At 37.1% G+C, this 25157-nt stretch overlaps 2 protein-coding genes across 6 annotated transcripts; both read left to right on the forward strand.

Annotated features, from left to right (window-relative positions):
- The first annotated feature begins 1106 nt into the window (after positions 1 to 1106).
- Positions 1107 to 6385, forward strand: LOC144700675 (appr-1-p processing enzyme family protein). The gene is made up of 14 exons (XM_078572143.1): positions 1107 to 1760; positions 1852 to 1929; positions 2027 to 2082; positions 2519 to 2638; positions 2730 to 2800; positions 2988 to 3081; positions 3529 to 3741; positions 4094 to 4345; positions 4601 to 4709; positions 5045 to 5112; positions 5210 to 5279; positions 5367 to 5441; positions 5982 to 6073; positions 6144 to 6385. The coding sequence occupies exons 1-14, from the start codon at positions 1443 to 1445 to the stop codon at positions 6223 to 6225; spliced, it is 1698 nt and encodes a 565-aa protein (XP_078428269.1). The 5' UTR covers positions 1107 to 1442; the 3' UTR covers positions 6226 to 6385.
- Positions 6386 to 17916: 11531 nt separating this feature from the next.
- PYR4 (pyrimidin 4) lies at positions 17917 to 24498 on the forward strand. 5 transcript variants are annotated; one of them, XM_078572145.1, is made up of 10 exons: positions 17917 to 18144; positions 18444 to 18562; positions 19373 to 19515; positions 20071 to 20252; positions 21798 to 21934; positions 22049 to 22214; positions 22569 to 22685; positions 23469 to 23656; positions 23756 to 23979; positions 24358 to 24498. In XM_078572145.1, exons 2-9 carry the CDS (start codon positions 18533 to 18535, stop codon positions 23948 to 23950), a joined length of 1158 nt encoding a protein of 385 aa, XP_078428271.1. In that variant the 5' UTR covers positions 17917 to 18144; positions 18444 to 18532; the 3' UTR covers positions 23951 to 23979; positions 24358 to 24498. The 5 variants fall into 5 exon arrangements, with proteins under 5 accessions (XP_078428271.1, XP_078428270.1, XP_078428273.1 ...); XM_078572144.1 differs by lacking the exon at positions 24358 to 24498 and having other exon boundaries at positions 23756 to 24204; XM_078572147.1 differs by lacking the exon at positions 24358 to 24498 and having other exon boundaries at positions 18444 to 18557; positions 23756 to 24204.
- The last annotated feature ends 659 nt before the right edge of the window (positions 24499 to 25157 follow it).

Genomic DNA, 25157 nt, shown 5'->3' on the forward strand with positions numbered 1-25157 from the left:
TATATCAGCACATCGATTAATACGTCAATAATTGATTTATAACCCAAACAATTGGTTTAGTTAATAAATCAATGATTGCTCTAGAAGATATAGATTGGTAAACAAACTCTCTCCAAGAACATTTACCATCATAGGGTTTTGTACACTTATAATTATTCATCCGCATGAAAGTGTATTCAATATATATCTGATTTAGTAGGGTACGTGTATTCAGTCTGATTGAGCATTAGTTTGATTGAACCTGATCCTCGATCACCCAGGTCCAAAACTCAATTATGAATCGATCCATCCATTGGGTCGGATCAAATCAATTCAATCCGGCCCAAAGTTCCAATTGAATAACCAGGGCCAATTCGGACGATTGATGGGTCGAAGAATCATCCTCCTGTCCCTGGACAGAACGATTGTTTCGTCCATGGACGAAATAACCGTCCCGTCTGGGGCCTTGGACGGGGGACGGGACGGTTATTTCGTCCTGTGGGAGTATAGTATGCGCCTGACAGGTCCACCTGCCTGACGCACGTGCTGCGCCACGTTTCAATTTCTGAGTGGTCTAATGCTGAAGCACGCCCTGTTTAGTCCAGGGACGTTGGATGGGAAGAGAATTTCTTGGGCAGGACGGTTTCGGACAAGACGGCACGTGGACGAAAAAAATGGGACGGGACGAACTCTGGACGGGACGATTCAGAGAAAACTCTAAAAATTGGGACGTAGGACGGCCTCGTCCCGCCCATCATCCACGTTCTGGACGATCTGGAACTTTAAGAACAGGCAAAATGTGAAAAACCTATTAATCACTTGTGTTCGTGAGTCATCCTCGTCTCTCATCCTTGTCATCGTCTGTTAGTGGTGATGTCAAAGTGACGACCATGAATTCGTCATCGTCATCCAACCATTGCCCGAATGACGGGATTGATGACGACATCATCATCGCTACACGTCATCGTCATTAGGAGGACAAACACCCTCAATGATTGACATTTGCGGTGACGTTAAGCGAACTATAACTCGCGTTTCAGCCCAAATGTGGGACAAAATTGTCCAGACTGGCAGGGCGGTAAGTACACCGCGAAATGTAGCTCGTTTAGTTAAAAGGCGTGGGAAGATTGAAATTCTGTTAGGGCTCGATCCTGGTACTCAATTCATTCAATACGTTCGTTCTCTGGATGCCACAATCTCGGATTTGATCTCTCGATTGATTCAATTCGCTGGCGCAATGACGATTTCTTCCAGGATTCTACTCTCTCGGATTGATCTCTCGATTGATTCAATATGCTGGCGCAATGGCGATTAATCTGATCCGAGTTCGTGCTCCTGCTGAGATTGATCGAGGTTTGGCCGTGGATAGCAGTTGCCGAGGCGCTGATTCCTGGAAGCCTGAAGAAACTGCGCAGGTGATTCCATAAGATTGTGATTGAACGATCCGATTTGGTTACGCGACCATGTATAGCAGTCCGGAAGCGGCTGTGATGCGGAGCGAGATGCCGTTGAATATCAGCGACGGTATCGTGCGCCTGGATCAAGTTCCGCGCTGGGGTGATGCGGAGCAGCGATTGTCTTCGGCGCACGAGAGTGATGATCCTTCGTTTTCTGGAGCTTACTTTGCGGATCCTCTCGCCGCAGCGTATGCTGATGAATCGGGAGCTGGCGGAGGTTTGTCGAGATTTCCCGTGGACCATGAGATTAATTTAAAGATATATTTGTGGCGTGGAAATCCTTGGAATCTTGAAGTGGATGCCGTGGTTAATTCTACCAATGAGGTGGAAATTTGATACACTGTTTCAGTTTGATTCTTTGGTTTGGTTTCGTTTGTTGATTCTGCTTATGAAGCATGCGCTTTTTCTTTAACAGAGCCTGGACGAAGCGCACAGCAGTCCGGGTTTGCACGCGGCTGCCGGTCCTGGTCTTGCTGAGGAATGCACAACTTTGGTACGATTTAGGAATTTTGTGAATTTCGTCTCTCAGCAGTCCGTGTTTGCATCTGTTAGAGCATTTTTCTTAAGAAGTTTCTCTCGAAATTCTTCAGGGAGGCTGCAGGACAGGGATGGCGAAGGTCACAAATGCATATGATCTTCCCTCAAGGTTTGAGAAAAATGCTTTCCGGAACTTCTGAGAACCGAAACCTTCTTTTTTTATAAAAAAGTTCTTATTTTTCTAGAAGAAGATGTCATTTGTGGCAACTTTGAGGATTTTTATAAAATTTTGTTCCTGAAGGCTTATAACTCTAATTTAGGAGCGCTATAACCTCTTTTTTATAGTTTGATAACCTCTTTTTGATTTGAGTTTCCCCAATCAGCCAGATAAACTGAGCAATCATGGGATGAATTCGTTTTCCTTGACTTGAATGTTGTTTCTCTCTCCTGGCAACGGGATACTTGCTCTAAATTGTTTTTTGCAAATATTCCGAAAAATTGACCTTACAGATTATTATTGCTCTTGAAGCATTTTGTTGATTTGAACTGAATCAACCAGTAGAGTGCAGAGCGAAATTGAAGATCTATTTTTTTGGTTATTTCAGGAAGGTAGTTCACACCGTAGGTCCCAAGTATGCAATCAAGTACCACACGGCAGCTGAGAATGCTCTTAGTCACTGCTATAGGTCTTGCTTGGAGCTGATGATTGAGAACGAACTTCAGAGGTTGCTTATAATTTCGGCCTTTGTGTTGTTGTGCTTGACGCCATTCTCTTTCTTTTTTTTTTGATTTCCACTCGTCAGCGTTTTTCTGCAGCATTGCTACTGGATGCATATACTCTGAGTCAAAGAATTATCCCCGTGAACCTGCTGCACATGTTGCGATTAGTGAGGACCTATTTACACGAATGGATTCTGTTGGATCTTTGTTTACTCTATGTTCTTATAACGGATGCTTGTTTACTTGATACCATTTTATTAGATTTTTGATGTTATACGCATTGACTCTTATTTAACGTCATCTGCTCCTTCATGCGACTTCTTTGAGCTGACATGGCACTCAAATTTAATTCAGGGACCGTGAGGCGATTTCTTGAGAAGCACAAGGACAAAGTCTCTGCGGTGGTTTTCTGCATCAGTACCGCATCTGACACTGAGATCTACAAAAGGTGTAGGGATTAAAAAACATTACATTATCAATCTATAATTTGCTGGAATTTTCAAATTTTGAATTAACGATCTACCCATCAGGATGATAATTTCTTTAGGACTGTCGTAATGGCTTTTACCAGAATCCTATGTGCATTCTTTTTTTTTAATGTGTGCACTTTATTGCTTTTACTGTTGAACCCTCTAAGGAAGAAGATATTTTGCTGGAGCGAGAGATAAGGAAGAGAGGAGAACAGGGTAGAGAGAAAAGAATAAAATGTTAAAACTCTACGAGTTCATCTTCTCGAAATGGTAGAGGATTCACTATCCTTATGTAGGGGAAGGAAACCCCGAGGCCAATTACAAAGATGTCTGTATCATCTTACACATACCATTGCTGGTCAAGTTTTTCATTGGGTTTATTGTCTGACATTGGATGAGTTTTATCTCATGGTTTTGTTTTACAGGTTGCTTCCTTTATATTTTCCGCGAGATAAGCATGAGGAGGAGATTGCATTATCAAAGCTTCCTGCTGATGTAGGGGATGAGAATGGGGAGACAGTAATAGATGAACGCAAAATAAGGATAAAGCCTCTTCCGGCCATCCCGGCTGTTACTCTCAAATCTCCCAGTTCAGAGATGGAGCTCCCTCTAAGTGACTCTGGCACAGTTGTGAAGCGGTTTGTGATAGAATAGGATTTTTTTAATCGGATGTTTGATTTTTTCTGTGTCTATCAATGAAATAATTATATTTGATAATCGATTCTTAAATAATACGAAAATGACTGTCCCAGTGACTTAACCAATTTTCTTCAAAACAAATCCTAAAATATTCTTTCATGTCTTTAGTTTGTTCCTGTCAGGTTTAGAACGCTAGGGTGTTGCTGATTTTTTCATTTCAGACCCTTCTTTTTTGTCCTTTTAGCAGTCATCGAATATTGAAGTTTTCAAGATGGGGTGATGGAATCAATGAAAATGAAGTTTCAGTACATTTAATTATTTTGCATTGAATGATAGAAATTTTTATTGCAGGACTCCTTTCCAGTTTGATTCCCTTCTTGATCCTGCGTTCTTATCATTAATTAAAGATCCGGATCAACGAAGAAAAGAAGAATGGGAAAGGGCTGCCCAAAGCCAAGGCGGATTTAACTGTGCCAAATTGCTAGGATTAGGCGATCTCGGTGGTCCGCCATTGACTGCAGCACAAGAATTCTCGCTTCACGCCAGATACCTTGCCAAAGCAAACTCGCTGAATCTTTCAGAGGTTGCAGAAATGAAAATTGTGTAAGTGGTTCAAGTTAGAGTGCTAGTGTTTTTTATGTAAAGAGTCCTCTGGCCATTTTATTGATCAAGTTATTGTTCTTCCTTATGATTTGGTAATAATCGAAACTTTGATAAGGGACACCAGTATTCTCCCCTTGGTGGAGAGTTCGATCATTGGTTATGTTATTTCTGTTGTAGATTTCAATGACAGACGTTTTTAATCCTGATCGGGAAATTCTCTACGTCAATTTGGCTTATCTGCTTTTATTTCTTTAGTTATCGTGGTGGAGTTGACAGCAACGGACACCCTGTCATGGTGGTCGTGGGGGCTCATTTTCTCCTAAGATGCCTTGACTTGGAGCGGTTTGTTCTACATGTCGTTAAGGTACTCGAATACTCTCAAGAAAATTCGTTTCTAGGGGTTCATGAGCAAGGTATTCTTTGAATGAGGCTTATTCTGCAATGCAAATGGCAGATCGACGTCATCTTTTCATGGTGTATTCAAAAATTTTTTGAGTACCCTAAGATGAGCTATTCTATTGATTTAGTCTAACCCATGCGGCGGCAAAAGTGCTGAAAAAAATAATTAATAAAAAAAGTTGAGGTCAAAAAAATTGAATAATACATATATTTCAGGTTTGAATTGCATAATTATGTAAATCATAAAACAGAAGCTACCATCGCTCGAATGTGAATGCGTTTGTTTCTTTTTATTACCAGGAATTTGAATCGATAATACAGAAGCCTTATACAATCGTGTATTTCCATTCTGCGGCATCACTACAGATGTAAGTTTACTCTATTTAATTGAATCTCTTTGCGCTATCCAACTTGGGCTTTCATTCCTTAGAGTGGAAATGAAATCCGTGCATCCTTTTAATGCAGGCAACCTGATTTGGGATGGATGAAGCGCCTGCAGCAGATTCTGGGCCGCAAACACCGTCGTAATCTCCATGTAGATAGCGTGCTAACCAACCTATGACATTTCCGGTAGTTCATTTATGATCAGAATGTGGTAATTAATTATCTATACCTGTTGCAGGCGATATATGTTCTCCATCCGACCATCGGACTGAAAGCCGCAATATTGGCCATGCAGCTTCTTGTTGATGGAGAGGTGGGATTTCTCATATTAAAGATAATCATTGCAGCTGTCTGCGGGGTTGATGTCGGGGATTGATCATTAATACTGATCTAATCCGGTTGGATCAGGCGTCCTTAAAATCTAGATCACTCTTATGCTATTTGCTCGATGATTATGATCAGATCATGATCGAGCATGAGTGATCTGATCGTATTGGATGAACGATCATTGTAACGACCCGATCCTCCTTACGATTGATCACAACATATGCCATTGTGATTGATCAGTTTGTAAAATCATGATCATTCATGATCAGTAGGTTCCCTGGCACCGCTGTCTGCCCTTGTGCCCAGATGTGTCGATCTGTCAGATCTGATCACGATCCATCCTTGTGATTGGATCGGCCTTAGCAATCATGATCTGACATTTTAGATCAATCAGCGAGACCAATCAGATCGCGATTGGGACTCTCTGATCAATCCTAATTTCCAATCTGGGATTGATCCGATCTGATCGCCAATGCCAACCGTGAGAGTTTTGAAGAAGATCGTCAAACCCGTCTTTGTTTGGCAGGTGTGGCGAAAGGTGGTCTACGTTGATCGGCTGCTGCAGCTGTTTCGTTATGTACCTCGGGAGCAGCTCACCATCCCTGACTTTGTGTTTCAGTGAGTTTTAGTTTTACGTCAGTCTTTTATCTTGATAATGGTTTTAATCAGATCTTGATTTTCTGTTTAGGCATGATCTTGAAATTAATGGGGGGAGGGGGGTAATCGTGGACCCACGGCCCAAGTACTTTCCTCAGAGGCCCCCTCCCTGAGGTGATGCCTCGCTGTCCATATATCTTGGTGTGAAGTAGAAGGCTCAGGTTATTTATTCTTGATCTGTATATTTTTTATGCATGATTTGTTTTAATAAGGGCTTCAAGTCGTATCAGGTTCAGAATATTATTCCAGTTAAGGGTTTTGATGTTTTGTGTAGTTGGTCTGGGCCCCTGGTAATGGTAGGCTCCTTGTATATAGCTTTAGTATTCGTCTTCGTCAGAGAAATCTCATGACTTGTGACATGTAATATTCGTCATGTTCTGGCCCGGTAGGGGCATTTTGGTCATTTGACCTTTATTTATTTGGTTTATTTAGTTGAAGGGGTCAAATGACTTAAGATGAGATCAAATGACGTAGATTATCTCAATTAGGAAAGGAATAACAGCAAGCCCCCATAATTTCAGGTTAAGTCAGTAATCACAAGATTTTATTTGAGGTTAATATTGAAGTTGAAGCATTTTGGACCCAGTATTTTTCATCAAATTCTATTTTTTCAACCATAAAGCAAATTCTAGTGAAGTTTCATGAGCACAAAACAACCAGAGAGCTTTTGTATTTGTTTGCAGTTCATATTTTGTGAAGTTCTAAAATAATAGTAACACTAAAAATCTTCTCAGGCATCTTATTATATTTCCAACCACCATTGGAACATTTCTAATTATTAGAACCCTCAATAGATTTTCAATAATCAATGGAAGCCTCAGTAAGTATAACACATTTTTTAGTAATGTTGCTTGATGATTAGCTATATGCTCAGAAATATCTTGGTATAGTTTATTAATGTCTTGCTCATGGTTTCAATGCTATCCATCACTATCATAAAGATGTCATCCATGCATAGATGGTGAGAAATGAAGTCACTTGAACTAACAAAGCTGGTTTTTGACAATGGTAATTAGGATCTGATCTACATTCAGCTATCCTATATTAAAAAGAGACTAATAAGAAAGGGATTGAATTAGGAACCTTAAATAAGATCAGGATATTGTCCAATAATGTGGACATTGTTCACTATATTTTGTATCAGTTATCATTAGAATAAAATTTGGTAATTCTGAGCTCTTAATTTCAAAAGGTAGAAGTTGTGTTTTCCTTCCTGTTGAACTTAGTTTATAATGTCACTTAGTATCTGCTAAATCTGTCTACAGAAATATTTAATGGTGACTAAATAAACAGTTTTAAAAAGGCATTAGGCTTGTCATCGGTTCTTGTCACAAGTGATATCATTAAATATTCGATGTCATGGCACTGATTTAGAAAGAGGATTATGACGAAAGTTAAAAATATGTTTTACTGCCTATTTCTTTGAGAGTTGAAACCTTCTTAGATTCATTGTAAATATATGAAATTGGTTATTATTATAATTATGGCCATTATTGATAGATAAAATAAGTCCAAAAGTAAATGTCACATTGTATTAATAGTTCTAGTCATGTGTCTTTGTAAACATATCTGAAATTTGAACTAAAATCTTTAAATATAAAAATCAAATAATTTGAATTTATTTTACAATTTTCGGGTCCACGTGACAATATTTAGTGAACAAAATTTCAGCCTGATCTGAATCTATTTGACGTGAGAAATAGCATGGGCAATGTTCATAAATAAACAATACTCAATATTGAGTGAATCTTTTGAGATTTTTCAAAGAGAAAATACATTGGGATTTTTTAACCTCTTGATGTGTAATATTTTAAATCCTTTATATTCAAATCATCATTTATTCCAATATTTTGCATTATTTACACATTGTGGAAAATGTTTTCAAAAGTAACTTGAGAAAAAAATTGATAGTGGAGTTAAACAGAGATATTTTGGAATAATTTAAAGTAGTATCAATATAATTGTATTGAATATTTGGGTTGATAACTACTTGTTAAAAAACAGCATATTCTCAAATTCAAAATTAATAGACGTGAATTTAAAATGAAATCAGAGAAAACTTTACACTATTTTTCATAAAATATTATGTCTATTTCTCTACTTAAATCATGTAATTTGTTATTTTATTGACGAAAAAATACTTAGAGATAAAAAAATTTAGAGGATATGAGTCGTGTGTGTTATGAATATTGAAGTTAAGATTTAATATGTACACGATTTAATGGTCTCATTAAATGTTTGGGATCATATACATTGGGAAGTTAAATTGTGAAATTTTCAAATTCATATGGTTTACTTTGAAATGCGACAAACTGAATTTATCTTCAAATTAATTTCTAGTCAACTTTAAGTCATAAAACTATAATTATTGAAAGCGATGGATGTAAGGAGTGAGCTGAAGTTCTAAAGGATAAAATTTTCAAATTTAATTTTATGATTGAAGCTAATAGATAATATTGGTGTTAGAGTTGGAAGAGGCACATTTTAACCGTTGGAGGCCTAGGCAGCTGAGTTGAGATTCTTTGAGTTTCAAGTCCAAGGCCATAAAGGCACATTAAGCATCTCAAAGACTTCATTGGGATATAACGTAGGCTTCCACTAAAGTTGATGGGACCTAAATTCAATAAGTTAAGAGGAAGATAATCATCCAATACATGATTAAAAATCCTCATGGGTCTGTAAAAAATCATTAAGTCTGATCATTATCCTATACCTCAATTTCCATTAATACATGAGCTAAGCAGTTTGGAATTTTGCTTGTAAAATACCTTTATGGATTTTATTATAGTCATGAGGATTAAAAAATAACATATCCCATTATAAAAACAAACTGAAGACAATTGGGACTTTCTGGAGATTGGATGCAATTCAGAATGAATATTTCATATCCGTCACACACCATTTCTTAATGAAAGTGTTTCATTTGCTATTATTCTATAGAATTTTAATTTTTCCAGAATGTATTATTATGATCAATTCTTTTTTCTGATGATCAATTCAACCTTTGATGAAAAGTACAGGCATTCGTTCTATTTCATCTCCTTAACAAGTTTAGAAACTAGCATAATAGTACTATTTATCCGACGGAAATTTTTTTCTTATTCCTTAGTTTCCTAAAAAAACTAACAAAATTAAGGAGATAAATGTATTTATTTTTATTTTATATAATTTATTTTCTACTATTTCGATGGATTTAAACATATTTGTTTGAGTGTCTCTCTTTTTACGTTATTTTACTTTTATTATAACTTGAAAGTTTTTATTTATATATTATTCATGTGTTTCTTTATGTATCAAAAAATCAATGTACTTTTATTCTATTTATTTATATATATTTCCTATTTACATTTTATATCATCTAAATATTTATATATATCATAAATATGTTGAAACTCTCAAGTGAGTTTAAACTTAAAATTCTATTTTAAAATCCAAATTTCAACATCCAGATTTAGTTTTATCTTTTGGGTTGTTGTGGATTTATGTTAATTTAATTAATAAGGAAAAAAATAATAAGAAATAAACTATGAAGAAGAAATCTCTCGTTTTCACCTTATTGTCACAAGACAAAGCTTTATTTTAAAACATCAGAAATCATTCACCCTATTGATACCCATTGAACCATGTGAGGAAGATTTCATTTATTATATTACAGTAATTGATTCCAGGTGGTGATGGCATAGTTCATAAACCACAGTCTCATTGAACAATGAGACTGTGGTTTATGACATAACATGTTTAAACTCAATTGGCAGACCACATTACATGTTTCCAGTGTTGCAGCTCATGTGGCAATGGGGTGGTCTGCAACTTGATGATGTGGTCCAATTGAATTTTTCTGTGTGGTAGGCCCATGACCCAATTTGCAGACCACATGACATGTTTCCAGTGTTGCAGCTCATGTGGCAATGGGGTGGCCTGCAACTTGATGATGTGGTCCAATTGAGTTTTTCAGTGTGGTAGGCCCATGACAAAATGAAATAAAAATATTTAAATTCCCAATGTTCATCTACTCAAGGGAATTCTTAACCAATTAGTTATTTTTAAAAAAAATGAGTCTTGGTCATCTAGTATTGAACCAATGTACTATGTAGCTGTCTGATCAGAGGATTAGGTTAGTTTCTGTCTAGCCTCATTAACTTTGATAATAGGAAAATTTCATCACTTTAAGGATAATTTTTTGTTGGAAATTTAGCCTCCACAACAACCAGAACTTCATTGTGTAGCAAAATATCAAATGGAAGAGGGATCTAAGAACCAAAAACATTGTAAAACCAAAATTCATCTCTTTTGAAAGAATCGAATAATTACTTTCTTTGTTTCTTGATTGAGTGTCATCAAGTCTTTCATATGTCCTTTCCATCTATTCTCATTGGAAATAACACCTGAAAGAGGAAGAGAATAGCTGGGGGCACACAAAGTGAGTCACATGGGTATCAAATGAGTGTCCCCCTCTAGTTTATAGAGACTGGGAAATTTTTCATAAAATCTCCTTTCTTTTGGAACATTAAATAAAATTCTGTGAAATTAGAGTGTATCTACCAATGTCCAAACATTGTGTACACGTGACCCATTAGGTCCATGTATCAGTCTAGTAATAAATTAATGGTCCAATAATCTTTATTGGGATGACCTCATTAATTAACTATCTAAACATATAGAAATCAATTAATGAAGGACCAATTTAACATAATTGATTAGTTATGTTGACAATTGTAAAGTGCCAAGCTACTCCTTGTGTGCTAGAAGATGGCAAGGAGTATGGCAACTCTCGCGTGGAACCTTACCAATCATCAGTTACCATGTACATTTACTCCGTCCCACAAGACTTCCAGATGACTTAAGGTATTTTTAACCTCCAAACCCTAATTGGATATTCTATTCAATAATGATGTGTGGAAAAATCATTAGAGAGAACCTTTTCAAATGTTTCTAATATCTTGTCCTTGGATTTAACTGTATCTTCTTTATTCACTTAATATCCGATAATACCAAGGGAGAGAAATTCAATCTTGATTACATAATCACCTTTGTGGAATTTTTGTTACATTCAAGCTAGGACAAATGGAATCTCATGGATAAGACTTATAGGTCATAGTCAAACTAATATCGTCTATCCACGAGGTGCCTTTGGTATCCGAGGTCAGAGGACCACTTAAAAAACCATGACATGATAAGCATGATTGGTATTAGGTATAATGCCATCACTTGATTCATACATATTAATTTAATGAACTCTTTCCCAAAAGAGCGCCCACTATGTCCTTAATATATCCTCTCTAAAGCTAAGATTGGGCATACTCATTATGTGAGTGGGAATAGATATAATATCCATTTATTTTGATGTATTTCTTGATTATCCTTCAAAGAAGAATGTTTAGAACTAATATTTTAAGACTAGTGATCGCCATATGATGAGCTCATCACAATTCACTTAGTCATTGAATATCTTCATGGGCTTCAATTGCAAGTATTGAATGTGCATTATAATGAATATATTGTATTAAAGAATATTAACTGAGATGTGGAATGTGTGATTAGCTTGTAGGCCACCTATAATTTCAAAACATATATTATTATTATATTTTATTTCTAAATACATAAAAATCATACCTTATCTTTCATAAATAAGTTACTATATATAATAGTAATACATATAATTAAATATAAAATATTTTACTTGTGTAGATAAAAATAAATGGAATAAATGTTAAATATACCTAGCTTATACTTATTTGAAAAAATATGTCGCAAAATGTTTAACTTCAATGACGTTCGAAAACCTTTTTTACTATGAATCAACCTAAAATAGGTTAGTGCTGAAAAATGTTAAAAATTCTTACCAGTATGTAAGTTTTATTCTAAAAGGAAGATCAGAATGCATAATAATACATAGTTATGTTAAAAAAATGTCTGTTTAACGTAATTTTACATTGTGTTCATTAATGAATTATTGTTAATGATTTTTTAATTACTTTCCATTAATTGACTAAATATTACTTATAAAAGCTATAAATATATGAGTTAAAATATTTGATCAAGGCACCCATTGTCTGATAGTTGGAACATACCCTTATGTTTGTTCAAAATAATAACGTTGCATAACTAATGTATCAAACCTAATATCAAGTTATGTTAATGAGCACTGGAAATTTTTCTTATGATATATATTTAGTAGAATGTGATGTATATTATGTAGTCGTCAAGCCCATCTCACTACCATGTTTTATTTAAGTTCATTAAAGTAAATATTTGTTAATTATTATTCAATCGTGATGTTTAGAATTAACTCCACGAGTAGAGCAATGACTAAGTGAATTATGATGAGTTCATATGTGGCCGTCAAGCCAATAACACCACCATATTTATTTAAGTTCATTGAATAATGTATTTACATTCATTATTATTCCGGTGTGATGTTTATAATGAAGTCCATGAATATGTGCAATGACATAGTGAATTATGATGAGATCATAATACTGATCACTAGTCTTTAAACATGTATACTAAATATTCCTATTTGATGGATAGTCGAGACATACATCAAATTATCTAGATAGAACATCACTAGTTGATCCTACTTATATGATAAGTATAGCTGATCCTGTGGCTATTAGTGTGACGACACTAAGGATAGATAGTGGGTGTTCTTTGGAGAAAGGGTTCACTGAATTGTTCCATACGAATCCCTGAATAGTATTATACCAAACGTCAATCAGATTAACTCATGTCACGATTGTATAAGTGATCAATTGATCTGATACACCAAGGACATCTCGAGAATGGAAGACTATATTTTGACTACGACTTACGAGCCTCCAATCATGGAATTTAAATAAGTCATATCTGGGATGCAGTAAGAAGCTCACGGAGATGATTGAGTGGTCAAGACGGGATCATCTGCCCTCGGTATAAGAGGAGATTGACTCAAGGAAGACGATGTAGAAAAATCCCTGGCTAGGGTAGTGAGGATATTGGAGAAGACGTTTTCCAATAATCCATGTTACGCATCAGTACTAATTGAATGACGGATTAGGGTTTGACGATAAACCATACCCTAAGTCGTTCGAGAGTCTCGTGAGGGATGATGGGTTATATATATAAGTTAATTGATGACGGTAAAGGTTCCATGAGAGAGTTCAACACTACTCGGTATCTTCTAGAGCACGAGGTGTAGCTTGGCACCCCACGGGCTGGAAACTTAACCTATGGATGGAGTTAAATCAATCATTTATTTAATTAATCGATATGTTGATACAGTTAATTAAAAAGGTTGATCATTAATTTTTATTGGGCTACTAAAGTTATGCACTAGAACGATAAATGGGCCTATAAGGTCACATGCATAAGGTCATATGCGCATTGGTGGATATATTTTACTTTTAGGGTTTTTGAGAAAAACTTTAAGTGAAATGTAAAGAGGGAAAGGGCTCTCGTTTCAAGCACCCTGGCCAACCAGATTTGAGAGCCCCTCCCTTTCTCCATTCTATACTTCACTCATCCAAGGAGAGTGTCTTCGTGGTAAGAAGATCTTCTATATTTTCAACAAGAATTGACAAAGAAGACATGGACATCCAAGCATCGAGTGATCGCGCGGATACTTCTAGAGGCCGAACGCGTGAATGGCTTCAGAACACTCTCAAAGAGGTAAAGTCAAGGGTGTAACGAGGTCCACAAAAGGCACATTCAATGTTTGATTTTAAAGATTGATTATGAATCGATCAACATGCTTCCGCATCCATGGAATTGTGTTTTCTATGCACGAACCAAAGCACAGAACCCAACACATATTACCCAGATCAAGTATTTAAACATGTATTATAAATATTCATATTTTTACATATTGTTGAGATGGACATCGAATTATCCATATAGAATGACAGTATCTATCTTATTTATATGTTAAGTATGCCTGATCCTATGGCCATTTGTGTAGAGACACTAAAGACATTTGGTCGGTGCTCTTTAAGAGAAAGAATTCACTGAATTGATCTGTATGAATCTTGAATGGTATTATATTTGTGCATCAACCAGATTAGTTCATCTCATGGTTGTATAAGTGATTTGTTGACTTGAAACACCAAGGACATCTCGTGGATGGACAACTATGCTTTGATTACAACTTATGAGTCTTAAACTAAGGGGTTCAAATAAGTCTTATAATGGCTATAGTAAGAAGTACACATAGGTGATTGAGTTTTCAAGAGGGGATTGTTCGTTGTCAGCATAAAAAAATATTGACTCAAGGAAGGCTATGTAGTTAAATCCTTAGCTAGGGTAGTGAGGATATTGGAGAAGGCATTCCTTATGATTATCATTATGCATCGGTACTAACTGAATGATGGATTGGGGTTTGATGATTAGTCATACCCTAAGTTGTGAGTGTTCTCACTTGGACAAAGGCTTACACATATATGATAATTATTTGATACTATCTTTAAGAACACAAGGTGTAGCATGGCACTCCATAGCCTGGAAATTAAACTATTAGTTGGGTTAATTTGATCCTTAGTTACTTTAATATACATGTTAATATAGCTAATTAATTATGTAGGACAATAATTATTATTGAGCCATTAAAGTTATTAACTATAATGGTACGAGACCTTAGAGGGTCACACACAAGATTAAAAAAGCATTGGTGGATACACTTTATTTACGGGAGTTTTAAGAAAGGTTTTAGGTACAGTACAAATAAAGGAGGGGCACCTATTTTAAGCACCCATGGCCAGCCAGACCTGGTAATTCCCCCTTTTCTTCCTTCTCTATTTCTTAATTAACCAAGAGGGCCTCTTGAAAATGAGAAGATCAACAAGATACTCGCGAAGGGTTGGAGAAGAAGAGTTCATCTGAGAGCTCCTTGACTGCGTGTATACTTCTAGAGTCTAGACGCATGACGACTTCAAAGCACTATCCCAAGAAGCAAGTCAAAGGTGGAAAAGTTCCCACTTAGGTATCAAAAGTTTATTTATTTATTCACGATTGATTTGCCATGAAAATAATGGTAAAAGTTTTCCATTCATGGACTAGATCCCAAAAGGATGTGCATATGCTAAGAGATTTCCTAGAACAACAAATTAATGACCACTAGTTTCCAATTTGATCATTAATTTGTTCATAAACAAGTCAAATATTATTTCCTTGGTGAAATGTTTTCACAAATAATTTTATCCATTAATGGAGTTCTTTTCTCTCAAAACAAACAATACTTTTTTAGTTTTGTATTTCTAACTAATGTGAAGTGAAAAAAATATTTTTATATTTGTTTCTAATTTGATCAACTGAAATATCTCAAAACTTTGTTCAGTTATTTATATGAAAAAAGTTTTTTTCTAGTTCTCTACCTTGCTTGTCATAAAACTCATGGTTCAAGAAAAGATCATATAAGAAAAATCAATAAATGAAGCACTTTTTGTAGCAGTTCTAAAAAATATAAAATAAACAAAGGTTAATATCAAATATTTCATTTTCATCACATATGTTTCAGCTATAGTATTTTTATCCTGGTGGATCTCTCACCCATTTACTAAATTTTTGGAACCTTAGATTACTGAATTGTTAAGTAGCAGGTAATTGGAAACTTTCTTAAATGATATTAAAAAATAATGATCTAGAATTATTCATAGGATAGGATGAACCTTTTTTCTATTACATGAAATGATAGAGTACCTTGAGATACATTTTAGAAATGCTCTTTTAAGAATCCTCAAAGTGATGGATAATATGTGGGTGTCAAGCCAAATTTCACCACCATTTTTTTATTTAATTTCGTTCAATAAAATATTAGTTCATTATTATTTAAGTGTGAAGTTTATAATGAATTTCATGATTACATGTAATGACTTAGTGAATTATGATGGGATCATAGTACAATGATCACTAGTCTTAAATCATGTATTATAAATATTCATATTCGATGGATTATCGACATGGGTAGTGAATTATACATATAAAATAACACTATCTAATCCTACTTATATGATAAAAATGGTTGATCTTGTGGATGTTTGGTTGGAGACACTAAGGACGGATGTTGGGTGCTCTTTGGAGAGAGCATTTACTGAATTGATTTGTATGAATCCCTTAATGGCATTATGCCTAAATATCGATCAAGTTGATTCATATCACAGTTGTATAGGTGATAGTGATCTGTTAACACGAGACACCAAGGACATCTCGTGGACGGATGACTATGTTTTGACTTACGAGTCTCTACTCATGGAATTCAATAAAGTTTTAGGTCTGATATAGAAAAAACTCTAGGAAGATGATTGTGTGTTCAATAGGGGATCATCCATCCTTGGTATAGGAGGAGATTGACTCAATGAAGACAATGCAACTAAAATCCATGGCCAGGGTAGATCCATGTTACACATCAGTACTAACCATCAGTCATGTGGGAGGCTCACGTGGATGAAGGATTATACATGCATAGTAACTAATGGCATACAAGGTTCTATAAGGGAGTTCAAAGACTACTATTTATCTTCTAGAGCATAAGGTGTAGCTTCGCACCCTTCGGGCTTCAATAACCCATCTCTCTTTCTTTAATGTCACTCAGAAAGAATAGATCTAACCCAAATCTTTCATAAGAGAGTTCAAAGTTATTGAAAAATAGATCTACGCAAAATCTTATAGATTTCTTCAATATCACTCTTGAAATCTGAATGACATGACTTCAAACATAAAAAATAATGAAAAATATGGATTTTGTTTGACTTTGGGGTAATGATTATTTGTAAGAGTGAAAGTTAAATGTAGTCATTTGCATGTTAGGCAACATCTGAGAAGTGTATCCCCTCATCAATAAAATCAAAAACCATGACAACATAGTGAATATATATATATATTATAACACAACAATAAATAGAAATAACATGCAGAGCCTGCAAGTTAGTTTGTCAATCTCACAGGAGGTCATGGGGTGGCCTAGCAAGCATATTATGAAACCTCTCCTAGGTGTTCAATCTAGAAGCTGTTCATCCCTTGGGAGTTGGGTTTTTTTTTCCCTTTTGATCAATTGTATACTTTAAGGGCACTTGATTATGAGGATTGTCTTGCTAATTTGATACTTTAGTGCTGCTATTCTCAATAATAGTTCCGGATCGTCCCGGATGTGGACGGTGGACAGGACGTGACGAATTTCATCCCGCTTGACGTCCGGATTCAGTGCAGGGATGAAGGACGGGACAAATTTTTTGTCCGACGGTACGAAAACCATCCCGTCCAGTCCTCTCGGGATGAATTTTCATCCAGTCCGGGGAAAAATCCGTCACGTCCCTCGTCTCTGACAAAAAAAACCCGTTTATAGTGTTAATATATTAAAATAGATCTTTCTAAGTTTTTTAGGGAAATACAGAGGAGAGAGAATGCAGAGGGGCGTATTTACAATTATTTCTGAGTGGCGTCAGTTTGCAAATGCGTGAAAATACAGGTACTATGATGCAAATTGACATAGCGAGGCCACGTGGCTACATCTCAACCGTCAGATGTGAATCTGGCAGTTTTTTCATCCACATTAGTCCGTCCATCGTCAGCGACCTCCTGACAGATGGGTTTTTTCGCCCCACGGGATGAAAACTGTTCCGCGCGGTGGTCCTCGGGACGAATTTTAGTCCCAAATTTCGTCCAAGCCATTGGACGGGACGACTTTTTCGTCCTAGGACGAAAAAGCGTTCCGTCCGCGTCCCTGCTCTAAAATTTGGTCTCAAGCTTATTCATTATTGTTTTCTCAAAATTCTAAACTTTAAATTGCATGTAATTTTTATCTTATGTGAGAAGCATTATCATGCATATAGTAACCCTATTTTATCTGGTTTGATCTTCCAGAACTTGGATTTGACTCCGAGCCCGTGTTTGATCGGATGGCTAAACTATCCACGCGATTGAGTATTTGTTGATTGATCGTTGGATGTGAATCCACCGATGTTGTCGTGGCCGAAATTCTTCCTGCCGACCACAATGGTTTCCCGGAGTTCTTCAAGGTGATGATTAGCTGAGACAACCACTGTTGAAAGGATCGACCGCGAAAGGTTCGTCAGGGCGAGTTTGTTGGATTTCAGTCTGTTATTGATTCTATTCATCTACTAATTTCATAGTTTCTACATTTATCCCTTCTGGAATTGTTGCTGAATCATCCTTCTCTTCGAGTTCTGCTCATAGCGACGTGCTATCTGGCCTACGTTTTCATTTTCTGGTTCAATTTGTCAAACGAAACGGACTTTCAGTTATCCTACATTTCTTTTTCAAAAGGATTATGATTATGTTTTGATACTGGGAAGATTTGTGTGCTTCTTACTCTTTTCTTGATCAATCTTCATTTTTGGTGCAGCTTTTGAGGTTCATCTGGAACACAGTTGAAGGGTAACTCAAGTTCTTCTGCAAACTACAAAAAGGCACTGATTTTCTTTAACGCCCGCAATGATAAGGACGCTTTGTTTCCCTGGCAAGGTTTTCTTTATAATCTCTTGTAATGTCGATGGAAATTACTCCTCTTTCTGATATTTGAGGAACTCGATCGTCCGCATTATCGCACATTGAAGTCTCAAATATGATTCCATACTCATGATTTCTCTTTTTTGTCTTTCTTTTTTGTGCACGACAAAGTCCCATCGATTGCAAGTAATATATTAAGTTTAACGACTCCGATGCTTCTTCATAATCTCTTCTAACGTCGATGGAAACTACTTCTTTTATGATATTTGAAGAACTCATTCAACTGAGTAATCGCAGATTGAAGTTTAAATGTGATTCCGTGCTCATGAATTAAATCGCCTGATTTTATGTGCATAACAAAGTCCCATCGATTGGACCTAAAATATTAACTGTGTTAACACCAATGCTTATTTGTGAGGTCAGATTCGTTAGTTGTGGTTAGGGTGCACTTTGTCACTGAGGACGAGGATGCTTATTTGTGAGAGCCAGTTCTCCTGTGATTTGGTGGCGAATGATGATGATGCTTACCATAATCTTTGTCTCGTCTCTTCATCTATTTTCATTCATTCAGATGACAAAGACGATGCCAAGTCATCATTGTCCCCGTCATTCATCTGTGACTAGGATTTCAATGAGGACTCTGTCCTCATTATTCTGGCCACAGATGAGGACAATGATGAGTATGATTCTGCCTTAGTCCCTGATAGATGACAAACTCATCATCATAGACAAGCCCTTCTTTTGGAAAGCTACTTATGTCTAATTGAGGTCATTTCATGCTAAATATTTAAACTTTGACCTTTATAAATCGTTGTTGTATTATAGGCATCTACACTCCCTCTTTGGGAAAAGGAGAAAATTCCACTTAGAAGAAAGGGGGCTTCTATGGAACTGACGATAACTCGTCCTGATGATTGGCATGTCCATCTGCGAGATGGCAACCTTCTAGAAGCAGTTGTTCCACACAGGTACAAATATGTAATTTCCTTGTAATTAGAATCTGAGAACAGTGGAAAAACGAGGCGTCGTTCAACCAAATTTTTCAAAAAACGAGACATTGTGATGGGGGAACAGACGTCTTTTTAATTTTCCTTTTTTGATTATTTCCGTTTTTTAATTTCATTCCAAAAAAAACATGGGCAAATGCTATAGAATGCCCCTCCCTTGATGTGGTCAGGAGAGTGAAAATTTTATGATAAAGGTCCTCTTCGTGTGTCATTCTTGGGGTCGTCTCAGGATTTCTGCTGCGCCACTGAGTTATCCTGCCTGCATGCCACTTGCCTGTAATGAGCTTGCTGGGCCTATTCTTTCCTGTACATTGCTAGCCTGTAGCCAGGGTATCGCATGCCCATCCACCACCGTCACGATCACACTTCCTTTGGCCACTCTGTTAGCAGGCTGCTTGACCCAGGACTGCTGCCATTACTTCCACATTCCTGTCCTGAATCACATTGTGTCAAGTTTAAAAATCTTTATTTTTTGGAGATTTATCCTCACGGAGGTAATTTAATTTATTTCTGCAGTGCTCGTGTTTTTGGGAGAGCCATAGTTATGCCAAACTTGAAGCCTCCAGTGACAACGACAGCCTCCGCTGTAGCTTATCGAGAATCCATCCTCAAAGTGCTGCCTCCTGATTGTGATTTTAACCCGCTAATGACATTGTATTTGACAGATAACACAACCCCAGAAGAGATCATACTAGCCCGTAAGCACCGGACCAAACTTTTGTGCGCTAGACTTTGCAGTATTTTAAGTCGTTAGTTTGGTTACAATACCTTTTTCTATTATTTTTATCCTTTTTTGCAACTTTTTTGGCTTTATTTTTGTTACTTCCTCATTGTCTTACCTACTTTGCTTTATAATTTTCATTGTTTCGGGGGAACTAATTTTGAGTTAAGATGTTCCTCAATAGGGTAACTCTACGCTCAGTCTTCTTGTGCTTCCGTGGCCTGTGTTATTTATCATTTTTGAGATGGGGAGATGAAACTAGGATTCAGCATCGACAATGACTATGACGGCGAAGATGATGATAAGAAGGATGATATAGGTGTGTATGGAAGGTGACGATGATGACAAAGGTCATCATTATCGGGGTTCCTAGGGCCATCAATATCATTATTTTAACTATCTATAGGATGATGGTGATATGTTATTTTCAAGAAAATACAAAAGAAGACTATTTAACCAAGGAGCCAGGTCCACGTCAGCTCAAGAGGACTAAGAGGTCAACATCTCTATAAATAAAGACAGGGGCAGATCTACAGGTACGAATTTCCAAGAAGTGTCTGGTCCCGTCAAGGAGTACGGAGAAGGGCTGGAGAGCAGGAAAAGCCTGCGTCCAGAAGAGGGATCTCTCGATCCTGGTTTGGGTACCTTTTATCCATTTCCCTTGTAAGCTACATTGTATTGGTATGTGAAACTCTCTTGATCTATCTGGCATTGAATCGAACTGATAGATTTTTACCTCTCACAAATACAAGAAGAGCACCTTTTCGATTTTGTTTCTGTATCATATCAGATGACAAGTAATCATTGTCATCATCGCCATCATCCATTAGTTGATGAATTGGTATTATCATCATCATCTGGTTTCTGATACGAACATGTCACAATAACATTACAAATTGGTAGATCATGCCAATTTCGTATCAAGAACATTTGATCGTTCAGAGAATCCAAGATCCATGGTGAGGATCAAGAGCAACAAGAGAATCAAAAGGTAAGATGATAGACGGATGTCGACCATGGTGGATATCTCTCCTCTGAATAGCAGGCCTGTTCCCGCAAAGCTCCCCCTCATGGTTGCTCCCACAACCCCTTTCTTGAAATGACCCAGAAGGAATCCACTCCTTCACCAGTCGTGATTAGTTAAAGGTTCTCACATGTGCTGAATTAGGATTTGCATGTCGTCTCTTGATTAGCCTTCCCTTTCTTTTTTCTTCAGTAGCTATCTTGGAGTCAATGTGTATCAGGTTCCTGGAGCCATCATGTCATCTTCGTTATCATCCATATTTTCTCTGCGCAGATAGAACATTTAATCACATCTCCTTCATCATCGTCATCTAGTTTCCTAGGGCCATCATTGTCATCGTCATTTATTCTAGCCACACGTAGATGAGGATAATGAGGATGAAAATTTTCTTTTGAAGAAATGATGATAAATTTTTGGGATGACGATGGTGATGACGATTTTTTCATTGTCTGCCGACCCAAGCAATGGTTCTGACAGGTTTCTTTATAACTTTTCCAGGGAAGAGTGGTGTTATCTTTGCTGTCAAATTATATCCGGCTGGAGCCACAACAAACTCACAGGATGGTGTGACAGACATATTTGGCAAGTGTCTACCTGTCCTCCAGGAAATGATTGAACAGAATATGCCACTTCTGGTAATTTGAACATTGTTTAACAGATTCATTTTTATTTTTTATTTATCAGTGGATTATTTACTGATGTTCATTTATAATTATCCTTTCTTATGAGCTTTTTTCTTTGATTGGTAGGTGCATGGTGAGGTCACAGATCCTACAGTTGACGTCTTTGACCGAGAAAAGGTCTTCATTGACTCTGTTCTCAGCCCACTGGTTGAGAAGCTTCCAAAGTTGAAGGTTGTGATGGAGCACATCACGACTGCTGATGCTGTGAGGTTTGTTCAGTCACACATTGGAGGTAACTCTTTGAGCCAGTTCCCAACAGTCTTCTCCTTCATAAGTAAGGTTCATAGACGGATGATAAACAGTACAGGACGTAATACAATTCATCTGTATTCTGTTCTGCCCTGTATCATCATCAAACACCACTCAACTAGTTTAACTATTAATCTCCCCTCAGTCTGGTTCGTCATCTTTTCCATCCAACCCTTGGACAGGAATTGAACAAAACAACAAACCCTGTAACCAAGACTGAGTGGAATCCCGTTCAGCCCCATTTTCTTCCCAAGCCGTTGTCCATTGTCCTTCCCTTAGAATTATTCACAAGTCGTCTTTTTTCCCCAATTTTCTTAATTTTCGATCTTGTTATCAGGGAATGTTGCTGCCACGGTGACACCACAACACATTCTTCTGAACAGAAATTCTCTTTTTCAAGGCGGACTTCGACCTCACCATTACTGCCTCCCTGTACTGAAGCGAGAAAACCATAGTATGCTTAACTTTTCCATTTATTTATTTATTTTCCTAGTAGTTGGAAGAATTTTAAGTCAGAGAGAAAAAGATCGTGAAATGGTTGGAATACCCGAATCATATCTTTGGTAATTCCATCATTGTTCACCTTAATTTCATGTCTAAACGGACAAACAGTAAGTCACACCAAATAAATTTGAGCATTTTCTTAGAAGTTGGATACTAATGAAACTTCTATCTGAGGATTCCTATCCTAATATGGGGGGGTAACTCCTGGTTTGAATTAGTTTGGTTTAATCATCATTGACTTCCCTGCCCTCTTCTCTCCCAATTTCTGTTCTTTATCTCTATCCATTCCTTTTTCTTATGGAGCTCTACACATTCCATCTAGAGTCATCCAATTGTTTTATTTGTTCAAGGTTCTTAAGTTTCCCATGAAATTATTTCACTTGGAAGACAATCAAAGTTCATTGAAGTATGTATTTGGATGCTTGATCTGATTGCCGTTTCAAACTTATTGAGTTTATTGAGTTGGATCTTGATCTGGATTGGATGATGACATGGATGATCACGTTTGTCAACCTTTGGAGGATTGGAAGAGAGATAGGAGGCAGGGCAATGGGAAGATCCCACCGCCCCAGGAGCAAGGGATTAAAAACCTAAAACCTCAGTAGGATAGCTCAAATCTTTTATTTCATGAAATCTGCCGTAGATAGCCAGATAGTGACGCACTTTCGCATGAAACCCCCTTAAATATAGGGAGTTGCATTTCAACCCTGCAGTCTAACACTTTTCATAATAGGGGCAGCAATTGCGTCAGTTGTGACAAGTGGAAGCAAGCAATTCTTCCTCGGGACTGACAGCGCCCCACATGAGAGAGGAACCAAGGAATCTTCGTGTGGGTGTGCAGGAATTTTCAACGCCCCTGTCGCATTATCGCTTTATGCCAAAGTTTTTGAGGAGGTAACCGATATTAAAGTTCAGTTACTGGTAATACCCTGCATTTATTTCATACTTTTTGGATGCAATTTGACAGACATAAGGATTAGTTCCTCGACGTGCTCATACAGTTTCTTTTCTGATACTCAGGCTGGAGCTCTTGACAAACTAGAGGCTTTCACGAGCTTTAATGGGCCAGATTTTTATGGGCTTCCAAGGAACTCTTCAAAAATCACCTTGAAGAGGTCTCCTTGGAAAGTGCCTGAATTGTATTCCTACTCTTCGGGACAGATCATTCCCATGTGTGCAGGCCAGACTCTTGATTTTCTCCCAGTCCCCTCATGATGACGACAGCAACAGCGATAACGATAAAGGTGACGATGACGGTGATCGTGATGATTGTTGAAGATTGTTGCAGAATATTTGAATTATGTCCTGATAATTTTGTCTTTCTTTTCAAGGAATCTTTACCATTGTGAATCTTTTTGACTGTTATATGTCTTAACGGGGTGGATCCTACCACTCCAGAATCTGATCATTCTGTATTCTTTAAATAGAAGACGACCTGTCCAAATTAATGAGATTTCATTTTGTTTTCTCGCCTTTGTGTCCCCTTCTGTCCCTCTCTTCTTGTCTCCTGTGTATGACTGCACCACAAGTTGAGCTGCGTTGCACACATGGGAATGTTCTTGCTCTATGCCCTCGTTGTTACATTGGCCTCCTTTTACTTATCTTCTGCCTGGTATTTACAGGGGGTGTTCCTCAGAAGCCCTGGTTGGCGTGAGAGACGCTGTAGCCCCTTTCCAACATGGGGAGAGCTGTTTGGGTTGCCGTGGTTGGCACCATTCACACTATAACCACATTTTCCTAATATTATCTCCTTTGAGTCTACTTATCTTTTTCTAAGTTTTTTCTTGAGGTATCTTGGATTCTCACAGAGAGTTTCCATGCTCCAAGTTTATTTCTCAATTTCACAATAGGCCATTAAAATACTGATGTTGTATTGGGCCAAGAAAAGATAGGGCACATAAGATAATAAAATGGTATGCATGCTTGTATGTACCTCTTATAGGTCCGTATAAGATGTATATGTTTTTTTATGCAGCATTAGCACAAAGAGCGATGTAGAAACAAAACTTGAATCCACAAGCATTGCTTTGCTTCAACCATCCAAGACATGAATCTATCGAACTTGCATTCTTCAACCCTTGAGTCCACAAGGGGGTTGTGATTGGGTCCCCAAGCACTAGAGCCTCTCTATCAAGGAAAACACTTAGAAGGGTGAAACAGGTTTCTGAAAAAATAGAATACTCGAATAATAATATTTCAAGGTTGCACTGAGGCCTTAGATAAGCCACTAAAGATTCAGGGTCATTCATAATGATAGTACCCTTGAAAATACAACTTAAAAATTTGTGAAAAATGATGCTAACAAGATAAAATGCATGACAAGCTTGAGCAAAGATATTTTCCAGATTCTAAAGCATGTAGAACCTGTATAAGATGCAGTATTCAGACATAGTATAGTCTATCATTATAGAATATGTATAAG

This window comes from Wolffia australiana, chromosome 3 (genome assembly GCF_029677425.1).
Source record: "Wolffia australiana isolate 7733 chromosome 3, ASM2967742v1".
NCBI lineage: Eukaryota > Viridiplantae > Streptophyta > Magnoliopsida > Alismatales > Araceae > Wolffia > Wolffia australiana.

Excerpts from the sequence above, each read along its gene's own strand:
- PYR4 (XM_078572145.1), top strand. The coding sequence starts at position 18,533 with ATGATAAGGACGCTTTGTTTCCCTGGCAAG. Across the intron at positions 19,516-20,070 it reads GAAGCAGTTGTTCCACACAG|TGCTCGTGTTTTTGGGAGAG; the intron begins GTACAAATATGT and ends TTATTTCTGCAG. Across the intron at positions 22,215-22,568 it reads TGTTCAGTCACACATTGGAG|GGAATGTTGCTGCCACGGTG; the intron begins GTAACTCTTTGA and ends TCTTGTTATCAG.
- LOC144700675 (XM_078572143.1), top strand. The coding sequence starts at position 1,443 with ATGTATAGCAGTCCGGAAGCGGCTGTGATGCGGAGCGAGATGCCGTTG. Across the intron at positions 3,742-4,093 it reads TCTGGCACAGTTGTGAAGCG|GACTCCTTTCCAGTTTGATT; the intron begins GTTTGTGATAGA and ends TTTTTATTGCAG. Across the intron at positions 5,113-5,209 it reads TCTGCGGCATCACTACAGAT|GCAACCTGATTTGGGATGGA; the intron begins GTAAGTTTACTC and ends CTTTTAATGCAG.